Source organism: Pteropus medius, unplaced genomic scaffold (assembly GCF_902729225.1).
Source record: "Pteropus medius unplaced genomic scaffold, Ma_sr-lr_union100, whole genome shotgun sequence".
Taxonomy (NCBI): domain Eukaryota; kingdom Metazoa; phylum Chordata; class Mammalia; order Chiroptera; family Pteropodidae; genus Pteropus; species Pteropus medius.
This window is the reverse complement of record NW_024346667.1, coordinates 9,218,050-9,240,124: the sequence shown is the minus strand read 5'-3', so window position 1 is coordinate 9,240,124 and position 22,075 is coordinate 9,218,050. Positions and strand designations below refer to the sequence as shown.

General features: G+C 39.4%; 1 protein-coding gene across 1 annotated transcript in view; it reads right to left on the bottom strand.

The window, feature by feature from the left end:
* NR3C2 (nuclear receptor subfamily 3 group C member 2) overlaps positions 1-22,075 on the bottom strand; it is a 300,382-nt gene that overhangs the window by 85,878 nt on the left and 192,429 nt on the right. Inside the window, 1 exon segment of the mRNA XM_039875998.1 lies at positions 2,859-2,975. Within this exon segment, the coding sequence (XP_039731932.1) occupies positions 2,859-2,975 (117 nt within the window).

Sequence of the window (22,075 nt, the reverse complement as noted above, 5' to 3'; positions counted from 1 at the left end):
AAGCGAGGCTTCAAAATAAACGATAATGGAAAAAGAAAATTACAATGTACAGTAGTACTGCAACTGGATAATTAGTAGATTATTTAATCCACAAACCAGAAGTAGTTAAATTATTACTTGAACCTAAAGAAAATATTACTTTCATAAATGTTAATTTCCTCTCTGCTTGTTTTTGACTCACTGCTTTCAAGGGCCTCAAGATTCAAAGTAAGCTTTCTCTCTAGTAAAATGTTTTTTACTAAAACCCACAAAACCTATTCCGCATATACAGAAACCAACAACGAATTATGTGAATTTTGTATCATGTTCTGTGCCAGACCTCACTTACATACAGATCATTGTGGACACAAGTGAAAAACCTGAGTGCCACAGTTGCCATTAACAGATAATCTGGGCAATGTTTTCAATGCCGATATACAAACAGTGGACCCGTAACATACAGCAATGATGTGGGGTATGGGCCATGGCCCCTGGAACAGAGATTTGTGTTTTGGCTCTGCCACTCCCTGGTCTGTGGCCTTGGGCCAGCTCTCTTGCCTTCATGAACTCACTTCCTACAGGGACAGATTAATAGCATGTATCACACAGTGTTGCTGTGACGCTTAAAAGAGATGACACATATAAGGGCTCAGCAGTGTGCTCAGAACATGTAAGCCCTCAAAAATGACAGTTACTCATTCATTTATTCAACAAATAGCTCATGAACAGCCACTTTGTGCCAGGCACTGTCCTAGTCACTAAAACAACAAAATCTCTCCCCTGATGGAATGTATACTCCAGCAGGAAATAATATTTAACTATGAAATAGAACTTACACTAATTTACAATTATTTGTAAACCAGTAGGTCTCTATGCCACCGAGAGGACACTTAGCAAAGTTTGGAAATATTTTCAAGTGTTACAACTGGCACCTAGTTGGTACAGACCTATAATGTGTAACAAAGAACCATCTGGCCCAAAACATGAACTACACAGTAACCCTCTACTAAAGGTTATGTATTGACTCGGTTGATCCTTATGAGGTAGGAATTATAAGTATGGCTATGTTGTTATTTTTTATACTAACAAATAGTAACTTTTTATATAGCATAATTAAATAATATGGTAATATATTATATGTCAATATATAATATTTATAAAGTTATATAAAATTATATACAGATACTTTAAAAATACCTTCCTAATATGTATGTGTGTTGAATTATGGATGATGGATTTTACAAAATTGGACCAAAGACCATACATACACTTGTGCCGTCTAGATTTTAAATTATTAACCTCTCTTGATCCTCACTCGCATGCTGCAGGGGGTGATCTTTTGTGCCACATCTGTGATGGTTTCCATATCGGAAGGAGGAAGCAGGGTGGTGTACTAGAAACACCAGACCCGGAGTGCAGAGATCCAAGATCTACCTTGGTCATCCCACTAGCTGTGGCATCTCTGGGCAAGTCGCTTAACTTCTCTGGGCACCTGAGCTTTACCACCACCAAAACATGGGGCAGTAGTCTTTCAGGTACTGTGCAAAGGTGCCGTAGAAACCGCGGTGTGTCGCCACCACCTACTGCACCACTGACGTGCACTGGGTGATCACTTTCTTTTCACCGTTCACTGACTCATTTAATCCTCACAGCCAAGAGGTAAGTGCACTGATCAGTGCAAGTTGAAGATAAGGAGACGAGGAAACAGGGCAACTTGCCCGAGGTTACAGGGTCAGGAAGTGGCAGACCGAGAGTTCCAACCAGGCGTTCTGGCTTCAGATCCTCCCTCTTAGCCAGCGGGGGCTTCTCTGGCCGAGCTCCTGTTTGCAGTAGTACTTGACTTGTACGTAGTGGTGATGTCTTCAATTCTTTTTTTCACAGCTTCTGCATTTATTCCATACTTAGAAAGGTTTTCTCTACTTGGAGAGTATTTATAAAATTCCATGTTTTCTTTTAGTACTTCTGTGGTTATATTGCAAAGTTTAAATCTTTGAAATACCCAGAATTTATTTTGGTGGATCGTAAGAGTTTGGATTCAACTTTTTGTTTTCCAGATGGCTTCCCAGTTGTCACAATAATTTCTGTTGAATAATCTACACTTTCCCCACTGATTTGAAATGCCAACTTTATTATATATAAAATTATCATATTAGTTGAATCTATTTCTTGACTTTCTGTTGATCTGACAACCGGTAAACAAACACATAGACTATTTTAATTACTGTAGCTGTATCATATGTTACTATTTGGTAGAGCTAGTTGCCCTCATTATTTTTCCTTTCCAAAATTTTGCTGGCTGTTCTTTAGGAACTTAGAATCATCCACTGGTATTTTTATTAGAATTGTGTTATAGTTCTAAATTAATTTGGGGAAAACTGATACCCTTAAGAAGTTGAATCTTCCCATCTATGGACATTGTGTACTTCTGTGATTGGTTTGTCTTTTACTGCTTCCCACCTTTTTTCGGTGAGCTCCTATAACATTTTATAGTTTTCCTCATGCAGGCCTTCCTTTATTATGTTTACTCCTCGACTTAGGAATGTATTCCTATCTGGTTAACAGATATGATAATAAAAACTGTTAGCTACGATGTTATATAAAAAGTCATTTTTGTTTTGGTTTTGGTTGTGTGCCCTATTCTTGAAAACTTCTCTAACTCAGGGTTGAAAACTTCACTAGGACCATAGCCATAGAACTTTTCTTCATAACACCTGTTAAGAAATACTTCTCTCCTAAAATGTTTTAGCATCAATATAGAACTTATTAGATTTTAGAAATCTTTGCTCCGTCTTTAGTTTCATCTTAAATTTTGGGAGTACATACAACCTAATGGTGTTATAGAGTAACACTTTTTATTGAACTAAAAACATAAAACTTACCTCCTAAATTCATTCCAGCTTGAAGACATTTCTGAAGTCTGCAGGCAGGACAATTTTTCCGTCGAATCTTATCAATGATGCAATCATTTCTTCCAGCACATAAATAATTGTGTTGCCCTGAATAAAAAATAAATTAAAAAAAAAGTTAAAATAAACACTATTATACTAATATAAAGTACTAACATGTATACTCAGAATATGAAATTTCCTCTTTCCTTCCTTGAAATCTCTTCTTCACAAAAGCAGAAGAGAAACATGATTTATGGATAATACGGTCCCAGAAATGGTCAGCTTAACACAGTGGAGACTTTAGATTACAGATAAGATAGCTCTGTTTATTTCTAGCAGGTTCTCATAAAAGTTGAGCTATACTCCTTCACTGTTTAAATTTTTCGATAGCTACATGAGCCCTCTCCGGTGATGGGCAAACTTCGTTCAGATGTCACGACAGCACCATTGTAAACAAAGGACCCGCTACAGCTGTTTTAGCTGCCGTGCCTGCTCACCGCTTACACATGTGACTGCAATGGGAAGACTTTCAAATTATACAATAATTACTTCAAATGTTTAACTATTTCATTCTGCAGACCAAACTGGCACAAAAATATTCAGATGTGGGAATACGCTGAGAGAGTAGTATCTACCGGCAAAATGTAAAATTGTAGCCTAGCTCTATTCTTTAACCTTAAAAAATCTACAAAGCATCTACTAGGTACTAGGCACTATTAGAAACACTAGGGATACAGCAATTCATAAGACAGACAAAAATCCCTACTCATGTTAACTTTTATTCAATTGGGGGGACGCAGATAATAGAGAAGGTAATTAAGTAAAATATACAAATGCCACACAGTAATAAATGCTAGGAGTAAAAAGAAGGGAAGGGGGAGGTGTGGGATGATATGGGAGGATACTGACATTTTAGAAAGAGTACATATAGGGGGGGCCTCACTAGAAGTGATTTTTAAAGAAAAGTCTGAAGGAAATGAAGGCACTTCCTGTGTGGACATCTTGGAGAGAAAACACACCAGGCAGAGGGAAGAGCCAGTGAGGTAGGGACAGGGGTGGGGACAGTACTTGGCATGTTTAAAGAACAGACAAGGGTGAAAGGGCAGAAAGAATGAGTGGAAAGTAAAAGGCAATGAGGAAAAAGACCTAATGTGAGTCAGATCACGTAAGGCCTTATGGATCGTATTCGACTTTGACTTTTACTCTGAGTGAGATGGGAAGCCACTAGCTAAGAGGGCTTTGAGCAGAGAAATGACTTGATGTGATTTACATTTAAAGATCATCACTCTGGCTGCTGTGTTGCCAGTTGACTGCAGCAAGCTAACGACAGAAGCTGGGAGACCAGGAGCAGGTTACCACCATAATCTAAGGGAGAGATGATGGTGGGTTAGGTCAGTGTGGTAGCTGTGGCAGCGGTGAGAAGTGGTCAGATTCTAGATGCACTTTGAAGCTAGAGCTGCTAGGATTTGCTAATGGACCAGAGAAAAAGAGGAGTGAAAGAGGCATTAAGATTCTTGGGCTGAGAAATTAGAAAAATGGAAGTGCCATAAATTAAAATGAGGAAAGACAGTAGGAGCACGTGGTTTAGAGGAAGTCATCCTAGCTTCAGTCTTGGACTTGTTAAGTTTGAGAGGCCTGAGAGGTATCTAAGTAGAAGTATCAAACTGGCAGTTAGATACGCAGTCTGGACTTAGGGCGAGGTCTGGGCTAGAGATGTAATCAGCTTGTGGTCATTATTTTAAGCCTTGAGACTGGATGAGATCAGCTGGAGAGTGAGGCACAGACTAGGAAGAGAAGGGTCCGAGGACTGAGTCATGGGTTACTGAAAACATGCAGACGGAGAAGAGAGGGTGTCTCCCTGATGACTGGACAGTAGAGAGCAGGCTCGAAAGCACTCCCTTCAGCCTGGTATCCATCATGCTCCTCTGGTTGAAGATTACTAAGTAAATTATAGTAAACGTTCAATAAAAATAATGTGTACTATTTAATGAAATTAATATAAATTCATCTAGAACACATTTTTGGTAACATTCTAGTAAATCTTAGTAATAACAACAATGAAACAACAGGAATAGGATAAGGAAATCTATCAAAGTGAAGAAACAAAACCCCACTGTTACAATAACCTAATAATTTATTAAAAACTGAAGGCTCTTAATAAATAGAGGTAGGTGTAGATAAATGCACAAAAGCAATCAATAGGTAGAGTATAACCGTGGGACAGCATTAAGTAATTTAATGTGTGTGTGGCTGGAGTCTCAGAAGGAAAGGAGAGAACAGATGAGAAAACATATATGAAAATTTCCAAATCTGAATGAAACTACAACCAGAAATCTAGAAAGCTTAGTGAATACCCCCAAATATATATATAATATATAATTTATATATGTATATAAATATATAAATATATACATATATAAATTAAGGTACAACATGGTTACACTGGTTAATATATATATATATATATATATATATACTTAATATATATATATATATACTTAATATATATATATATATATATATATATATATATATATATATATATATATATATATATATATATATACTTAAAAGCAGTCAGGGCAAAAAAAAAAAATTATGTTACATAAAAGAAAACAAGGATGAGTATGAAATGATTTTTTAACCAAAACAATTGAAGCCAGAAGACAACATATACTCTTTAAAGACTGTCAACTCAGAGCAATCAATGAAAACATTTCTCAAAATGAAGGTGAAATAAAGACATTTTTGGATAAACTAAAGCCAAGAATATTTGTTGCTAATAGAATCACATTATAAGAAATGAAAAAGAACCTGAAACCATAAAACTCCTAGAAGAAAACATAGGCATAAACTCAACATTGCTCTTAGTAATATTTTTTTCTGAAATATCTGCTTGGGCAAGGGAAAAAATAAAAATAAAGTGGACTACATCAAACTAAAAAGTTTTTGCACAGCAAAGGAAACAATCAACAAAACAAAAAAACAACCTACTGAATGGGAGAAAATATTTGTCAATGATACATTTGGTAAGAGATTAATATACAAAATTTATAAAAACTCATACAACTCAACACTAAAAGAAATCCAAACAATACAATTAAATATTAAGCAGAGGATCTGAAAAGGCATTTCTCTAAAGAGGACATACAGATGGCCAATAGACATATGAAGAGATGTTCAACATTATTAATCATCAGAGAAATGCAAATTAAAGCCACAATGAAGGGTTTGGAGAAAAGGAAACTCTCATACACTGTTGGTGGGATTGCAAATTGGTACAGCCACTATGGAAAATAGTCTGGAGGTTTCTCGAAAAATTAAAAATGGATATACCTTTGACTCAGCAATTGTATTTCTGGGTATTTATCCAAAGAAAACCAAAACAATAATCCGTAGAGATCTATGCACCCCTGTGCTCATGGCAGCATAATTTACAATAGCCAAGATATGGAAGCAACCTAAATGCCCATCAACAGACGACTGGATAAAGAAGTTATGGTTCACATCTACAATGGAATATTACTCAGCCATTAAAAAAAATGAAATGCTACCATTTGCAATGTCATGGATGGACCTAGAGGTTATTATGCTGAGTGAAATAAGTCAGAGAAAGAAAAATACCATATGATTACACTCATATGTGGAATCTAAGGAACAAAAAGAAAAAAAAACTAATAAAAAAAACAGACTCACAAATATAGAGGACTATTCGGTGACAGTCAGAGGGGAGGGAGTTTCAGGGGCTAGGAGAAAGGGGTGAAAGGTTAAAGAAGTACAAATTAGTAGTTGATAGTTGGTCACAAAGATGGGGAGCATGGCAGAGGGAATGCAGCTAGCACAAATGTAATGGCTAGGTGGAGAGCCTGAGGAGAGAAAGAGCAATTGGGATCATTTTATAAACTATATAAATGTCTAAACAATGTACTGTATACTTGAAACTAATAAAATTAAATTTAAAAAAAGTGAAAGATGGTAGACTGGATTTTGAAAAAAAGCAAAATTGAAGTGTATGTTCAGATGCCTTTTAAATATGGAAGTACAGACAGGTTGAAAGTTAAAAGATGGAAAAATATACACGATGTTAAATATAAGCATTAGAAAACTGATATGACTACATTGAAGGCAGAGAAAGTAGACTTCAAGACAGAGAACACATCGCCAAAGACAAAGAATGTCATTTCGTAGTGACTCAATTGATATATAACAATCCTAAATATGAATGCATCTAAAAGCAGAGCTTCAAAATACATCAAACAAAAACTGACAGAACTAAAAGGAAAAAAAGATAAATCCAAAAACATAGCTGGAGATTTACAAACCCCTCTCTCAGCATCTGGTAGAGCAATGACTATCTAGAAAATTTGAAAGGATGCAGAAGATTTTAACAATATTATTGAACACCTTGATCTAGTTAACACTTAGGTCACACAACGGCACGATGTACATGTTCTCTTGTAGTATGGATGGAACATTCACTGAGATAGGTCATATCCTGAGCTATAAAAGAAGCCTCACATTCTAAAAGAACTGAAATCATATACAATATATTTTCTGATCACACACACACACAAACTAAATTAGAAATCCATAACAAAATGATATCTAGAAAGCCCTCAGATATTTGAAAATTAAACAACACACTTCTAAATAATTTATGGGTCAAAGAAGAAATCACAAAACAGATTATGTAATATTTCAAAGAGAATGATTTAAAAAACTCAGCATATCAAAATTTGTACAGTACAGCCAAAGCAGTACTTACAGAAGAATTTTTAGCTTTATATACCTATATTAGAAAGGAAGAAAGGCTTAAAATTCAGGATCTAAGATTCTACCTTAGGAAACTAGAAAAATAGAAACCAAATTCAAAGCAAACAGAATGAAATAATCATGTAGAAATCAATGCCAAAGAAAAAAGACAAGCAATAGAGAAAAACCAACGAACCAAAAGTTGGTTCTTTGTAGAGACTGATTAATTAGGTAACAGCAGTTAGGCTGGGAATCTGTTTCCCGTCTCTCACCCTGGGCCCCAGGCTGATGGAGCAGCCACCATAGTGAACACCGAGATTCTCATGGCAGAGGGGCTGCAGAATCTGATTAATCTAATGCTCCAGCCCAGAAGGGACTCAGAACTAGGCCAATAATCCCACTCAATCACAAGGGGGCAGGGACTGAAATCTCACCTTGTGCTAGAAGGCGAAGAGCTGGAAATATATGGGGAGCCTCTATGAAGACTACCTCCATGAAGGGAAATGAGAAGACGTTAGTGCTTCTCTGAAGTATTAAACCATTTACAGTGCGCTGCTTTTGGGCTGCGAAGGGGGGGGAATTAATTTTAATAGATGAAGATGAAGGTTCTTTCCATAAAGAGCTGAACCTTTCAAAGTGTTAATGAGAAGCTACCAGCTTCTAATGTTTCCTTATAGAAGAAAACAAACATTTGTGTGTGACTTCAACAACAAATGCAATTCAGTGACCACCCCATCCCCATGTCCAAAAACCCACGATGTGTTTTATCAGTGTAAGTCTACTAATAGGCATACGTACTCAAGAATCTGTACCCCCCCCCAAAAAAATCCTATAAACTAAAATTAAAACTGTATAAGGAAAATGCAAATGTCCTACAATTTTCAAATAGATGATTGCTTTTCCTCATAAAAATTTAGGGAAAGTTCTGTCTAGCTAGCTGGTAGCAAGCACTGTAATAGATACTCCAAAGAAAATTAATGCACATCTCCACAACATGGAAGAAAATCAACGCTTAAAGTAAATGGGATATGATTTGAAGATTTCAAAATATTCCTTTAAAATAAAACTTCTGTATAAAGTTGCTGAGCATTTATCTACAGGCACTGTGAGACTCTACTACACACTGAAGAATTGGTCTGTAAGCTAAGGGAGAAAGTAGATATACAGCACAAACAGCATACTGCCTGGCAGATAGTTTCTACTGAATAAATGTTGAGAGAATGACTGAACATATGTTTACCAATAAATTAAATACATGTATAACATACAAAACTTCCATGTTGATGCGGTTATGTTGTATATAGACATAAATCCATAGTCACGAATGTTCGCACAAGGCCTATTGGCTCCTAAGTAAATGGCGTACAAAAGACCCATATGCCCAAATCATTTCTGCCCCATCTCCAGCATCATACCTCTCAGGCTCCGTCTCTACACATGCAACATTAAGAAAAATGGTACATGCTCTGAAGATTTGCAAGGAAGCAGCGGGTTTTGGGAAAGGCAGAGACAGTTTAAACCAGGGTCAGAATTCCAAGCAGGATGAGTGTGCTTTCTTGGTCTTCTAGATCTTAAATATAGAGTCCACATTGTTGTCCACCGACTTTGGTTAGGTTGCCTTAGATCATAACTGTTACAGATTCATTGATGTAAATGCATCTTTTTTTAAGAATGAAAACCTATCCAGTAGGGCTGAGGGAACTTTAGTCACTCATCCATCTGTGTATACTAGTTCAACGTACCTCCTACTTGAGATAGCGGCAGCTTTTTTGGAGAAAAGGCAGTCAGTCTAGAAAATAGAAAGCTACGCAGGTTACAGTCAATTTGGATGGGGTGCCAAAAAGCTTAGTTAGTACATGTAGCAAATTCACAGATTTATAGGGAAACCAGAAGCACTCACATCAAAGGAAAAATGCCTATGTTAAAAAAAAAGTTCAATTCAAAAATAATAAAAAAACAAATCAAAAGCATCATTCTTTTTTCTATTGTTTTCAGTGACGGTACTGCTTTTAACTGTAGAATAATTCTGTGAGAGATTAAAAATTAATTTATTTTAAAAGTTCCTGAACTGATAAAAATTGTCTTAAATTTTCACTTATTTTAAAATCAAGAACCAAGTTTTTGTTATTCTTGTGCCAATCCCAAAGGAGAAAAAGTCCTATGGGTTCTGCCTGTAAGCATCACTAATGCCAGCCTGAAAAAGGTGGGGACATGGAAGGCGGTAGGTAGGGAGAGACAGTGGAACGTGCACGGCTTTATAATCAGATACACCTGGGTTCCAATCCTTCTTCAACAGTGAACTGTGAGATTCCTGGCCAACTTGCTTCAAGGTTCTGAGCCTCAGTTTACTGATCTATAAAATGGACATGGTAATGCTGACTTTTAAGGTTGTGAGATGGCTTCAAAATAATACATATATAACAAGAAGTATAAAGCCTGGCTTGAGGTAAGGACTCAAAAAAAAAAATGGTGAGAGTGAAATTATCGCTTAGCATGTATTTGGTTAGCTCAGTCGTAAAAAATAAAAAGTATATGAGAAAATCCCAAAAACAAACATAGTCAACTGTTAATTATATATAAGTGAGTAAAGAATTTCCTGTGGGAGCAAGTACTTTTGAGTTAGGAAGGCGTCGAGATGAAAAGGGCCCACTTGCGACAAGACAAATACTCTTCAGCTCTGATCTCATCTTCAAGCCTTAACTTTTTCAAGACCTGGCAAGGATGTGAGAGTGGAGAACTATAACCTCGAGGTAAACCCAGGACAAAAAGCCAGGGCTCTGATCTGTTTACAGCTCGGCTAAGATTCTAGACTAGGGCCCAAGGCTATAACAGTGGTGTAAGATTCTGAAAAGCTATAGCTTCCTTGTACTGTCGTTCCTCATATCCCTTGTTTTCTAGTATTACTTAATAGTAAAACTCTTAAAAGTAAATAGGGGCAGAAGGAAAGGTGAACCCGTGAGACCGAATGCCATCCTTCCAGCAGCCTTCAGGGAAACTGCATTCCAGGGGAAGAGTGGGTGGGGTAGCAGTTAGAAGCAAGCAAGCAAGTTGAGGGCCAAAGGCCCTTGCAACGAAGAAAAAGAGGTTCTAGAATTTAAAATGGGTTCCCAGACAATGATTTTATTCCATCAGCAAAGATTTTTAGAGCAAAATATAAAGGTGCAAAACGCAGTACATTCCCTCTAAGACCTTATGTTCTAGAGGTAAGATGAGGTTGTGAAAATGTAAATGACTAAGATAAATCACCTGAGACTGATGTCATGTGACTTTAAAAAAGGAAGTGACCACAGCTGAGTAAGGGAATGAGGAAGGCTTTATGGAGAAAGAAAATATCCGAGGTAAGCCTTGAAGAATCTCGTGGGTTTGAAACGTAGAGAGGACAGACACAAAGGCATGCCAGGCACAGGATGAGCCCAAGGAAAAGACAGAGAGACACACAGTTAAACGTGCAGTGAGCAGCTTGGATGCAGAGCAGGAGCAAGCAGCGCCTACACATTCTGGTGGCAGGAGAACTGCCAATGCCACATGGCTCTTGAATCCTCTCTTCTTTTCTAGGTTTCAGACCCCCACATCCACGTATCCATTGGATGTCCCCACCTAAACAACACATCAAACTCTCTATGTTCACAAATCAAGACTGACATTCCATTCCCTACCCCACAGAGAGCCCCCTTCCAGCCTCCTATACTCTCTATCTTAAACCTATAACCAGTAGTCAGGACTAAAAGCCTCGGGGTCATCCCGACTTACAGCCCTCCCACCTCTCCCCACATCCCTGCGATCTTCAATATCCAGTGGGCCACAGGTCCTGACCATTCTCTCCGGAGCGTCTCCTGACTCCTATCCACGTCCCTTAGTACTGACTCCACTTATTTCAGGCTCTTTGGTTAAACTTGTGAATTATGCAGTTTGAACCCTTGTTTACTCTCTACGGGACCTTAGACAAGTTACTTAACCTTTTTATACATCAGCTTCCTCATTTGTTAAATGGGGATTATCAAAGCTCCGATCTTGTGAGTTACCCTGAAGATGCATATACCGGATAAAGCACTTAAACCATTGCCAGCATCCAGCAAGGGTCCAGTGAATGGCAGTTGTTCTTATCACTGTAGTATCAGTATTATCGTGTATTACGGCATCTTACTATTATTTCAACAAACTTGTAACTAGTCCACTGGCTTCTACTATTTCCCCATTTCTAAATCAAATGATTTTTAAACTTTAATTTAAAGGCTTTCTGGAAGAAAAATACCGCTTACATAGAGCTCAGTGTGTTAAAACAGAGAAAGGAGAGCTACCCTTGTCGACATGAATGAAAGGCACCTCTGGGTGCTGCCCCCTATTCCGTACCCATCAGGGATGCAGGAGGCACCCCATTGACCACCTGGGCTCCTCTGAGTTCACATTCATGGGGGCTCTGAGCCTCCGCCTTTCCTAGAACCCCTTCTAAATTACAAATCTGATCATCTCAGCCTTCTGCCTTAAGGCCTTCTAGGGCCCTTCACTACCTAAACCTTCAAGTCCAAACTCTTAGGTACCTCATTTAAGTGACACTGAACCACTGGGGCACAAGGTGGGGAAGGGAGCAGGTGGGCAGAGCTCAAAGGTGTGCACAGCACAACTTACTGCTAAAATTCTATTTCAGGAAAAGTAAGCAAAGCTTGGATCAGAGGCATTTGATATAGTAACGTTAGATCGTTATTTTTATTGTTTTTATTATTATTATTATTATTAGTAGTAGTAGTAGTAGTAGTAGTATGAAAAAACAATAATTTTGTAGCTTAGTTTTACAAAATGCAAAAACTCCAAATACTGGGCCATTTTGTGTACCTGTATTTCTATTTGCATGTACAGACATATAGGGTGGTCCTGAATCAAACACCATCCTTAGAGACACCCGACAACTGCAGATGGGATGCTGTGGCTGCAGCCAGCAGTCCCCTGCCGGGCCGAAGGTCAGCGCTAGGCTGAGGCAGCTCTGCTGGTATATCTTCCTTCTTATTACCTCTTTATTTTTGACTTTAGGATGAAATCTAATCTCTGCTTTTCCCTGGTTCAACTAATTTCATATTCAGTGATATCTACAGATACACATATGTCCTTCAACTACACAGCAATGACCTGCACCTCTAACTACATCTGCAAAAACATGATATCTTCTCTTATTCGCTTGGGAGTGAAGCACGGCTGATAATCAGGATAGTCCCCTTTGATCAAGTAATATAATAAAGTTTTCAGGAAAAGTTAGATAAGGACAACATCAAGTTCTAGATGCCCTAAAACTATGGTGAACAACTATAAACACCTTTTAGATTCCTGAAAGAAAGATGCACAAAGAAGGAAGTGGTTGAACTTGATCTTATAAGCAGGCATTTAACCAGACAGGGGATTAAAGTGATTCTTAACAGAATGCCCCCAATTTTATGTTTTGAAAAACTGACTTATGACATTTTGGGAGCATAGCCCTTTATACATGGGGTACTGACTGGCGAGAAGAATGTCCCTGCCCTGCATTCCAGACCCTTTCCCATCCGCGTGAAGCTGTGCCCAGGGCCTCAGACTGTGCCTTCTAGAGAGGACCACTGCTGCCCACTCCCGCCATGTGATGCTTCCGTCCAGGTGGAGGCAGCCCACGAAGCCCACACTTCAGGCCTCCACCTCCTTTACTCACGGGGCCTTGACTAGGAAATCTAAGAATAAATCTGACCCACTTGCTTCTTTGACTCCCTCAGGGAGCAGATGCAGCCTCCAGCCCTGGGGCAGCCTGTACCCGCATCTAATTCTGAGGCTCAGGTAGCCGTCCCCCACCAGACACTTTTTTTTTTTTTGCTATTACCACTAAGCCATATCCTTCAACTTAGTTACCCGCCCCCAAAAGTTGATACTGTCTTCCACCAGCCACAACTTTGTTTTCTGTCTCAGTTTGTTCAGAACCCAAGGGGGAAAATGTGCTGTTTCACAGGTGCCATAGAGATGAAGAAGGAGCCCCTGCCACTGGGATCTCGACAACAGGGACAGGATACCAAGAGAGTTCCCAAGCCTGCACCCTGCAGCAAGGCTCCTATGGTCTCCTCCGCCCACTTCTTGGAATCTCTCTCCTTAATGCCCCAGATCTGCAGCCTGTTAAAAGACAGGGAGCCCAGAGGATGTGGTCGCTGCGGTAATCCAAATGTTGGGGTGCAAACTCCTTGATGCCAATTAAGACTTATTTTAAACCCTTTTCTGTTGTTTTTGCTTTCCTTTGAACAAACAATCTGCCACGAAATTTCACCACAGGATCTTGTTTTCCTTTAAAACCTTATTTTCATGCTTACCATGTTATGTGACATGCAATTTTCTTTTCACACCTTGAAGCTACATGAGAATTTAACATTTTAAAAGGGAACATAACTGATAAAATTGTTTCATATTTATCACTACCTGAACGATATACTACTCAATAATTTGGTATACACCCAAAGCCATTAGGAAGTCTGATGGTTTTGTTGTTGCTGCTGTTCATTAAGATATTGGAACTCCATACTTTAGCAGGAAACCAAATTCTTATTTAAGAGTCCTCTTCACTTAACTACCCCCAATGGACACTCTATAATAACCTGATTTTATGTACAATGTAAGTTTCCCTTTCTCAAAAACGCATTCATTTTCAGAAAGGCAATTTCACTGAACCCTTTCTCAAATTAACTTTTTGTTTAAATATCTCTTTAATTTTTAAAGATCCATTTGTTGTCCTGCTGGAGGATTTTTTTTTTTTTTTTTTAAAGCAGTTGACAACTGCCCAGCAACAGCAGCCTGTGTTTGCAGTCACTATTTTGGGCTACATCACATGTCACTTACATAACCTTGTTTAACTGCTCCTGAACTGGTTCGAACAACCTGGGAAACAGATTAGGGCAGTCCCAGCAAATTCCCGCATTGCAGATTCTGATGGGTGATTTCCCATCCCCCTTACCCGTCCTGCATCTTATAATGTTGCATGGTGAGTGAGACGGTGTCCGACAAGAACTGGTTATTCATTGTTAGAGCTAAAACACTTGATAATTAACTTCCTCTGCTCAGTTTAAACCAGTCCAGTCTGCCCATAATAAACCAATGAACAATGCTCCCCTGCTGCTGAGGTTTATGAGTGAGCCTGGATTAACATGCTTTAAAATGCCAGAGGGGGAAAAAAACTCACTTGGGAAGTAAATATAGGTTGCCTTTGCCACCTTGAAACACAAACCTTTTGAAGTTATGTTTTCGGGATTCTAAGATTTTAATTTAGAAGTCAGATTGGACTTTTTTTTTCCTCTGCGGTGTTTCAAGAGCTCTTCCCATGTCAGTAAGAACAAAATTCCCACATAAACGTTCTTCTGGTGTGAAAGGTATTCATTTTTTTTCACGTTAAAAAACAAAAAATAAAAAACAACAAAACAACAAAAAAACCCCTTCTAATTGTCATGACTTAAAATTTAGGCATTCTGCATATTTCACTGAAAGATAATTAAGGGACAAAAACCAAGTGCTGTAAGCTTTTAACCTTGAGAAACATTTATTAGGATGTAAATAGGAAAAGACAAGTAAGTTATGACAAGGAACAAGGAACATTTTTTCAAGAGGAGTGCTTATGTCCCACACACATTCAATAGTAGGAATTTAGCAGAGTTGTGCTTCACTATGCAAAAACATCTGTTATCTAGATAAAGTAATAAGTTATTCAAGGCAGTGGACAGGGAATTAGCATTTGTTGAATTCCTGTTATGTGACAGGTGCTTTACCAATCATATAATTTAATCTTCAATCTAAAAATCATATGGAGTGGACCCCATAAGACAGGTCACATTACCCTCATTTTGTCAATAAAAACACGAAGAGGTTATGTCATGTGGCCAGCGGGATTCATAGTCGGAGCTCTTTTGTTATAGCACCTACTCATTCTATGGTTCCATACGTATTAAAGGGACCCTTAAGATATTTATACCTAGAGTATCAAATGGAACAGAATCTTTGCAGTAAAACATTCAGGCTACCATATAAAGGATAACTTGTATACTGAAACATCACTAACTACTCTGACACTTGGAAAAGAAAACTGCCTGAACTTAGGCAAACCTGCAGGCCTAAGCCTCAGCTGAAATATGAATAGAATGGCAAACTTACATACCACCCAATCCACCACTTTTGCCTGATCCAAATGTACCTCTAAACCCCAGACCTCGAAGCAGAGATAGGCACAGCCCTGCAGAACTGAAAAATCCTGTGTGCTGGGTCCTTAATAATCAGATTTCATTCATTTTTGTCCAACTGGCAAATCCACCAAGATCTCAAAAGTGGAAATGAGGCCTGAGCAGAGAGAAGGGACTCTTGTTCAGTCACTCTGGCCTCAAACTATTTGTTATGACTTGAAGGTCTCACACAGCTCAGTGGGTCTTTATTTGCCATCTCAGGCATAGCCTGCTTTCTAAATACCCTTACAGGGCTAAACCCAGGTGAGAGCTGTACTGGGAACAGGAAAATTGCATCATAAACTCCTACCAACAATTAAATTTTTGCTAGAAAAAGAGTGACGAAACTATTTGATATGAGGTTTTTTGGCTCATACACACACAAGTTAGACTAGTTTACATATATAATGTTATAATGTACATGTCCAGAATACAAGAGGTGCTATGGGGCACATGGTGAAAAGGTTCTCTCTCCCTTCCCTATCCTGGCCACCCAGTTTCTTTCCGCAGAGGCAACCAGTGAGATCAGTGTCTCTGCATCAGGCTAGGGGTTTTCCAGGACATGTCTTTTAACCACGGCACACATACTGTTTTTTAAGTTAGTGCTATTAATACAATACATTTATTTATTTATTTATTTATTTATTTATTCATTCATTCATTCATTTATTTATTTTACTTATTAATGCAACAAATTTAATTACTGAGTGGCTACTATGTGCCAGTTGTGATCAGCACAGGGGCTGAGAGATGAAGAAGACGAGATACCTATCCTTGAGGCCCAGTGTGGGACGCAGAGTCCTACGCAAATCAAACCCTAGGGCGAGAGAAGCACATGGACAGAGTGCCATGGGGAACACAGAAGAGGAAGTGATGGTCTCTGCCTCAGAAGTCAGAAAAACCTTCCTGGAAGAAATGACGTTAGGCCAGCTTCGTGAGGAATGGCTGTCGGATGGGAAGGGAGTTAGAGGAGTTTTCCAGCTAAAGAAACAAAGTATCACAAAAATAAATGTTGTCAAAGGGTATCATTCATTTAGAGATGGGTGAACTTGGGAGCCCAGAGCACAAGGAATGTATGTGGAGGCAGTAAAAAATAAGGACCTGCTATGTCACAGTCTGGACATGAATCTTGGGCAATGGGGAAGCTAGTCCAGGTCTAACCAGTGTTTCAGGAAGTTCATGCTGGGAGCCCAGTGTTAGAGATCCTGGAGTCACGGCGAAGGGGCTGGTTAAGAGCAGAATTTAGATGACTCTTTCAGAAGCAGGTGGTTAGGAGATATAATTTCCAATCAACCATCCTTACCTCTGTTACTCCCAACCCTAAATGTGCTTTTCCATATCTGAATTGCTTCCACATCCACTCCTAATCCAAGTGAGAATGGTTGAAGCCATCGTAAATTATTGCTTTCTGATCCTCTATGCAAATATTTCATATCTTTCTGATTTTATAACTCAAAGTTGTTGACTTCTGCCTCCTGGGTCCCATCATTGTCTCAGAGAAGCAGACAATGTGCACACTTGAGATTTAAAAAAAGAAAAAGAAAAAAGCAGCCTTGGAGTTACCCACTCAGTTTGCCAAAGCACGGCACTTTCGTTTTTACCATTCTGAACTGACCAGTCCCTCTTTGCCCAATTATTCCCAAGAGAAATGACTCACAATTTTAGAATGTTTGAACCAAAACTCTTGTGCTTATGAGGGAAAAGTAGTACAAGATGTAAACTAGAACGTGGAGTTGAACTTTAGAATCAGATGTAAGAGGGTGGAGGGGAGAGGAACTGTGGGAAATGGTTCTTTGAAGTAAGACCAGCTGTTGGCTCAGAACGAGGAGGACAGGGGTGGGTGAGGGAACAGATCCTAAGTGTGTGGCACAGCAGCCATGGGGATGCGACAGCATGAGCTGGAAGTAAAGAGGCCTGACGGTCGGTGAGCATGTATTCGTTCAAAGCTACTAGGTTGGGAATGTTATCTCATCATTTTAATGTTTACGATAACCTTTTTAATAGGTAATATTATCCTTATGTCCTGGACCAGGAAACAGGTCAAGCAGCTGGCCACGGTGTTCCACAGGCCAGCGCTGATGCCAAAATTTGAACCCAGGTCCTACAAAAGCTCATGTTCACCTGGCAACTCACTGAGAAGCAATCTTTAAGTCTTAACATGCAAAATATATCTCATTCTTGCTTTCTAAGAATATTTATACTTAGCCATTTTTAACCTTCTACATTTGATCATTTAAGTAAATTGATTAAAATCAAAGGATTTCCAATTTAGAAAACAGTTTATTCTTTATTTACAGCTGAAACTCAGGACAAGAAAGGTTCCTAAGGTAGTTCGTAATGTCATAACGGGCTTTGAGGTCAGACACAGGGAGGTTACATCCAGACCGTCACTTAGCAGCGACGTAATGCCGAAGAAGCCATTTAAGCTTATGTTTTCTCATCCGTAAAGTGAGAGTAGCAAAGCTTACCTCAAAGGGGATTATAGAGAATAAATGTGATAGTATGTTTAAAATGCCTGTCACCATGCCTGGTACACAATAGGTGCTCCACAAACCTGCTCTCCCCTAAGGTCACACCGTTAGAGCTCAGTCGGGAAACAGAGCACTGTGCCTGGAGCAGATCCCCTGGCTCCCACTTGGTCTCACCACTCCCTGACTGTGAGAGCTGTCGTTAGTTAGCATCATGAAGCTTTAGTGCCCCCATCTGTAAATGGGGGTAGTAATAGCATCTCTCCTTTAGGGCAGCATTTAGCTTTGCCCAGGCCAATCCTGACTTTGGGCAGACAGAATCTAGTCCCTCTATTCCAAACCTGGGATCCCTGTGTTAAGTCGCTTTTTTTAACCAATTATGCTTGTATTTCAGGTTTACTTTCTGTTAACTGGTCTTATTATGGCTCATTCCTCTGTCTTGCTGACTGTTTTGGAGCATGCATGGTACCTCCGATTCTTATAGGACTAAATTCCCCACACCCTGGCCTCCTCTGAAGTTCAGCCCAAGACGAGCTCTGACACTTGCCTTTCTTCAGATCCCATCTGTCTCCTGCACCCAAAGCCTCTCACGACGCCCTGCCTACACCACAGGGCTTCTTGCTCTGACTTTTGGACCATATTTTCTCGTGGCACCTGTGTCCACGCTCCAGTTCTTACCCTACCTGAGGGAGCAGGTCTGGTTTCACACCCCAGGCCTTTCTAGTTTGCCCCATCATTACATTTGTTGATTTCCAAAGATATATTTTCTTTCCTTAATTTCTGTCACCTTTTCTCATACAGAAGCAAGAAGATACAAATAATAACATTTGCAATTATACTGTTTTTTCCTCTCTCCCCAAAAGCAAGAGCCAGCCATGAGAAACAGACCAAAATTACTTTATTTGATCACGAAGAAAGTGTATAGATTTACGAACTGACTGCCTAACTATCACTGCAGTCATTTGTAAAAGAGAGCAGTTTATGTAACTGGAACCTGCCAGCTAATTTTTAGTTCATTCAGATAATCTAAAAGGCTGGGATGGCTGCTCCCAGCCTTTCTCTGTGTGGGCCCTCCCTTGTCTTCCAGGTCTCCCATCTCCAGGTCTTAACTAGCGTTAGGTCCTGAACTGATCTTGCTGAAGGCTAGAAGTTCCTAGTATATTCCAGCCCTTCCCCCTTGCTACTCCCCAGTCCATGATGCTGGCTCCTGAGTTTGCTCAGAGCTGCACTGCTGCACAATGTTCTCTCTCTGGACAAGGGTTTCCCTACTGGGCTTCAGGTCATAAGTCAACATGGTCCTCTATTCTGCATCCCCTTCGCCTTGGAAGAAGGTCAGGGTGGGTCAGCTTCATGAGGACAGTCCTGTTTTACTAATAGAGAATGAAGGTGGGCAGACAGAGGCCTGCTTTGGTGTGATGCCTGGCTAATCTCAACTTTCTAACATCCTCTCCAGTGGGGTTTGGACCCAAGCCCAGTGGATTACAGCAAAGTAATTTGCTTCCCCATTTGTCAGTGCTCCTTATGTATATTCCTAATGGGAGAAAAAGAACTGGAGTATGAGGCAAAATTGGGCCTTGGTATTAGTCTCCCATCTAAGTTGTTTTCCTAAGCACCTACCTGATATTGCTGGTGTGACCTTACTAGTCCCCATCCTATATCTCTGCACTCTACGAGGTGGTTTAAGTGCCACAAAGCATGGGTAAAACTCCAATATTCCAACTGTCTACCTGGATTCTCATTCGTATGCCCTGTCCACCTGCTACGTGGTCTCTGAGGCCTCACGCCAACCATTCGTCTTGGAATTACTATGCCCCTTTGACTCTTGCCCTGTTCCTATTTGTTCTAAGGTGTGTCATAAGTACAGCACTATGCAGTGGGAATGAGAAAATCCTGAGACACAACAAGTGCAAAGCAATCACACTGTGGTTTTTAAGCCTTTTCTTTCCACAAGTATCAATAAATTTTTACTTTCATATGTTAAATTTTTTCATACATAAGTTCCTCTGTGACCTTTGTAAATCACTACTTTCCTGGTATCCTGGTCAAGTCACAGCCTTTCCAAACCCCTTCTCTTATCTGTAAAATACAGAGATGGGATTAGATGAGCTCTACTGTCTGTCCCTTCCTCTGCCTCTTTGCTTCCATGATCCTGAAAAGAGGAACAGTGAAGGAAAAGGTAGAAAGTCATCATTAGAATGAACAGGCAGTAAGCAGGGCAACGCAGCCTTACCCTGTCACCTGCGTAAATACAGTGGAAGTGGCAAAACCACACTAGGAGCAAACTGCTGAAACAGAAGAGGGAGCTGTAATCACAGCCCTTACCCCACAGGAGAGTCTTGGAATTGCATATTAGTTAAAAGAATTCAAAAGCAGTCACTATGGCCTTTGATGAGAAAGGCAGTCAAAAATAAAGGAAATTACTTTTTTGAAAATACTCTAATGAAAGTACTCTAGGAGATTAAAAAAAAAAAAAACGAAGAAAAGTAAGACTGTGTATATATGTGTACAGATATGTATCCATACATATATTTTAAATAACTACAACAGTTTTCAAAGTTAAAAAGTGATCACACTACAGTTTTGAAGCTAAGGTCTAAAAAAATATAAAATTTTCATTAGGTGTTTCAAGATAAAAAAAATGCAGAAATAAAGGTTCACTTCCCTCTTTTAATCTATTCACTACAGACCTGAAAGTCTTTGAGGAGGCTATTTGTTTATGTATTTATCTTTACATTGTGACTATAAAATTAATAAAACATAGTGGGAAAAGTCTAGAAGTAATACTTTCAGTCAAAGAAAAATTAGAGATTGTTATACTTGATGAGCTGTGGCTTCACTGGAAGAATATTAAAGAGGTAGTCTGTGGTTATCACCTTAGATCGAGTTACATGAGATAATGTGCCTGTATGAAGCAGGATGACGATAAACAACTACAGCTTGTAGGCCAAAAATAGCCTAGTTTTTCCCAGCTCTAAATTCCATCTGTCAAAGTAAGGTGGATGGCATTCACCAGATACCGGCAAAGCATATATAGCTGAACTGATTCAATCTTCTGTGGGACTTAGGTTTGTTATCTATAATAATAACGTACCATCAATGAAAGGAATTTGTATAAATGTTTACGTAATGAAGGCTTTGGCCATTATCATCAGCCCAATCTTCCTCCCTTTCTAGAAGCTAAAGTCAACACTTTCACATCCTCTCTACACATGTCTAAGTCCCTGACGTTTCCTGAAACGTCACTGACCTTGAACGATGTATCTGCTGTCTCTGAAGCACACTCACACTTTATTTGAACCTCAGGAACCCAGCTAACATTGGCTGAGAACTACTATGAGTTAGGCCGCACAGCACTGCATTTTCTTTTAAGATCTGCAAGAATACCATAAGCTATTAAGATCATGCCCATTTGATGTTGTTCTTATTGCCCTGGCAAATTCTTACCAGGAATTTTGGCTCTCTTCCCCCTGTGAAGGCTGGCTGTGAGTACGTCACGTCATTTCTTCACATCTAAATCAGAACACGTTAAAGGTAGGAAGCAGATCTTATGCATCGATAGAGCCCCATGGCGCTGAGGATGCAGTAAGTGTTAAACGCACATGGCATGGGCAGTTCTACACCCTTACTCTCAAAAGTAAAAAGTATAGTTCTCATTTAGCATCAGCCTAGTGCCTCAGGCAGGAATGCCCATCTCTTCAGCTGATACACCAATCCTGTGCTGTGGACTGCCCTTTCCCCTGAAGCTCTCAGTGCCCAGGCTGGCAGACGGGTAGGAGTTAATGCT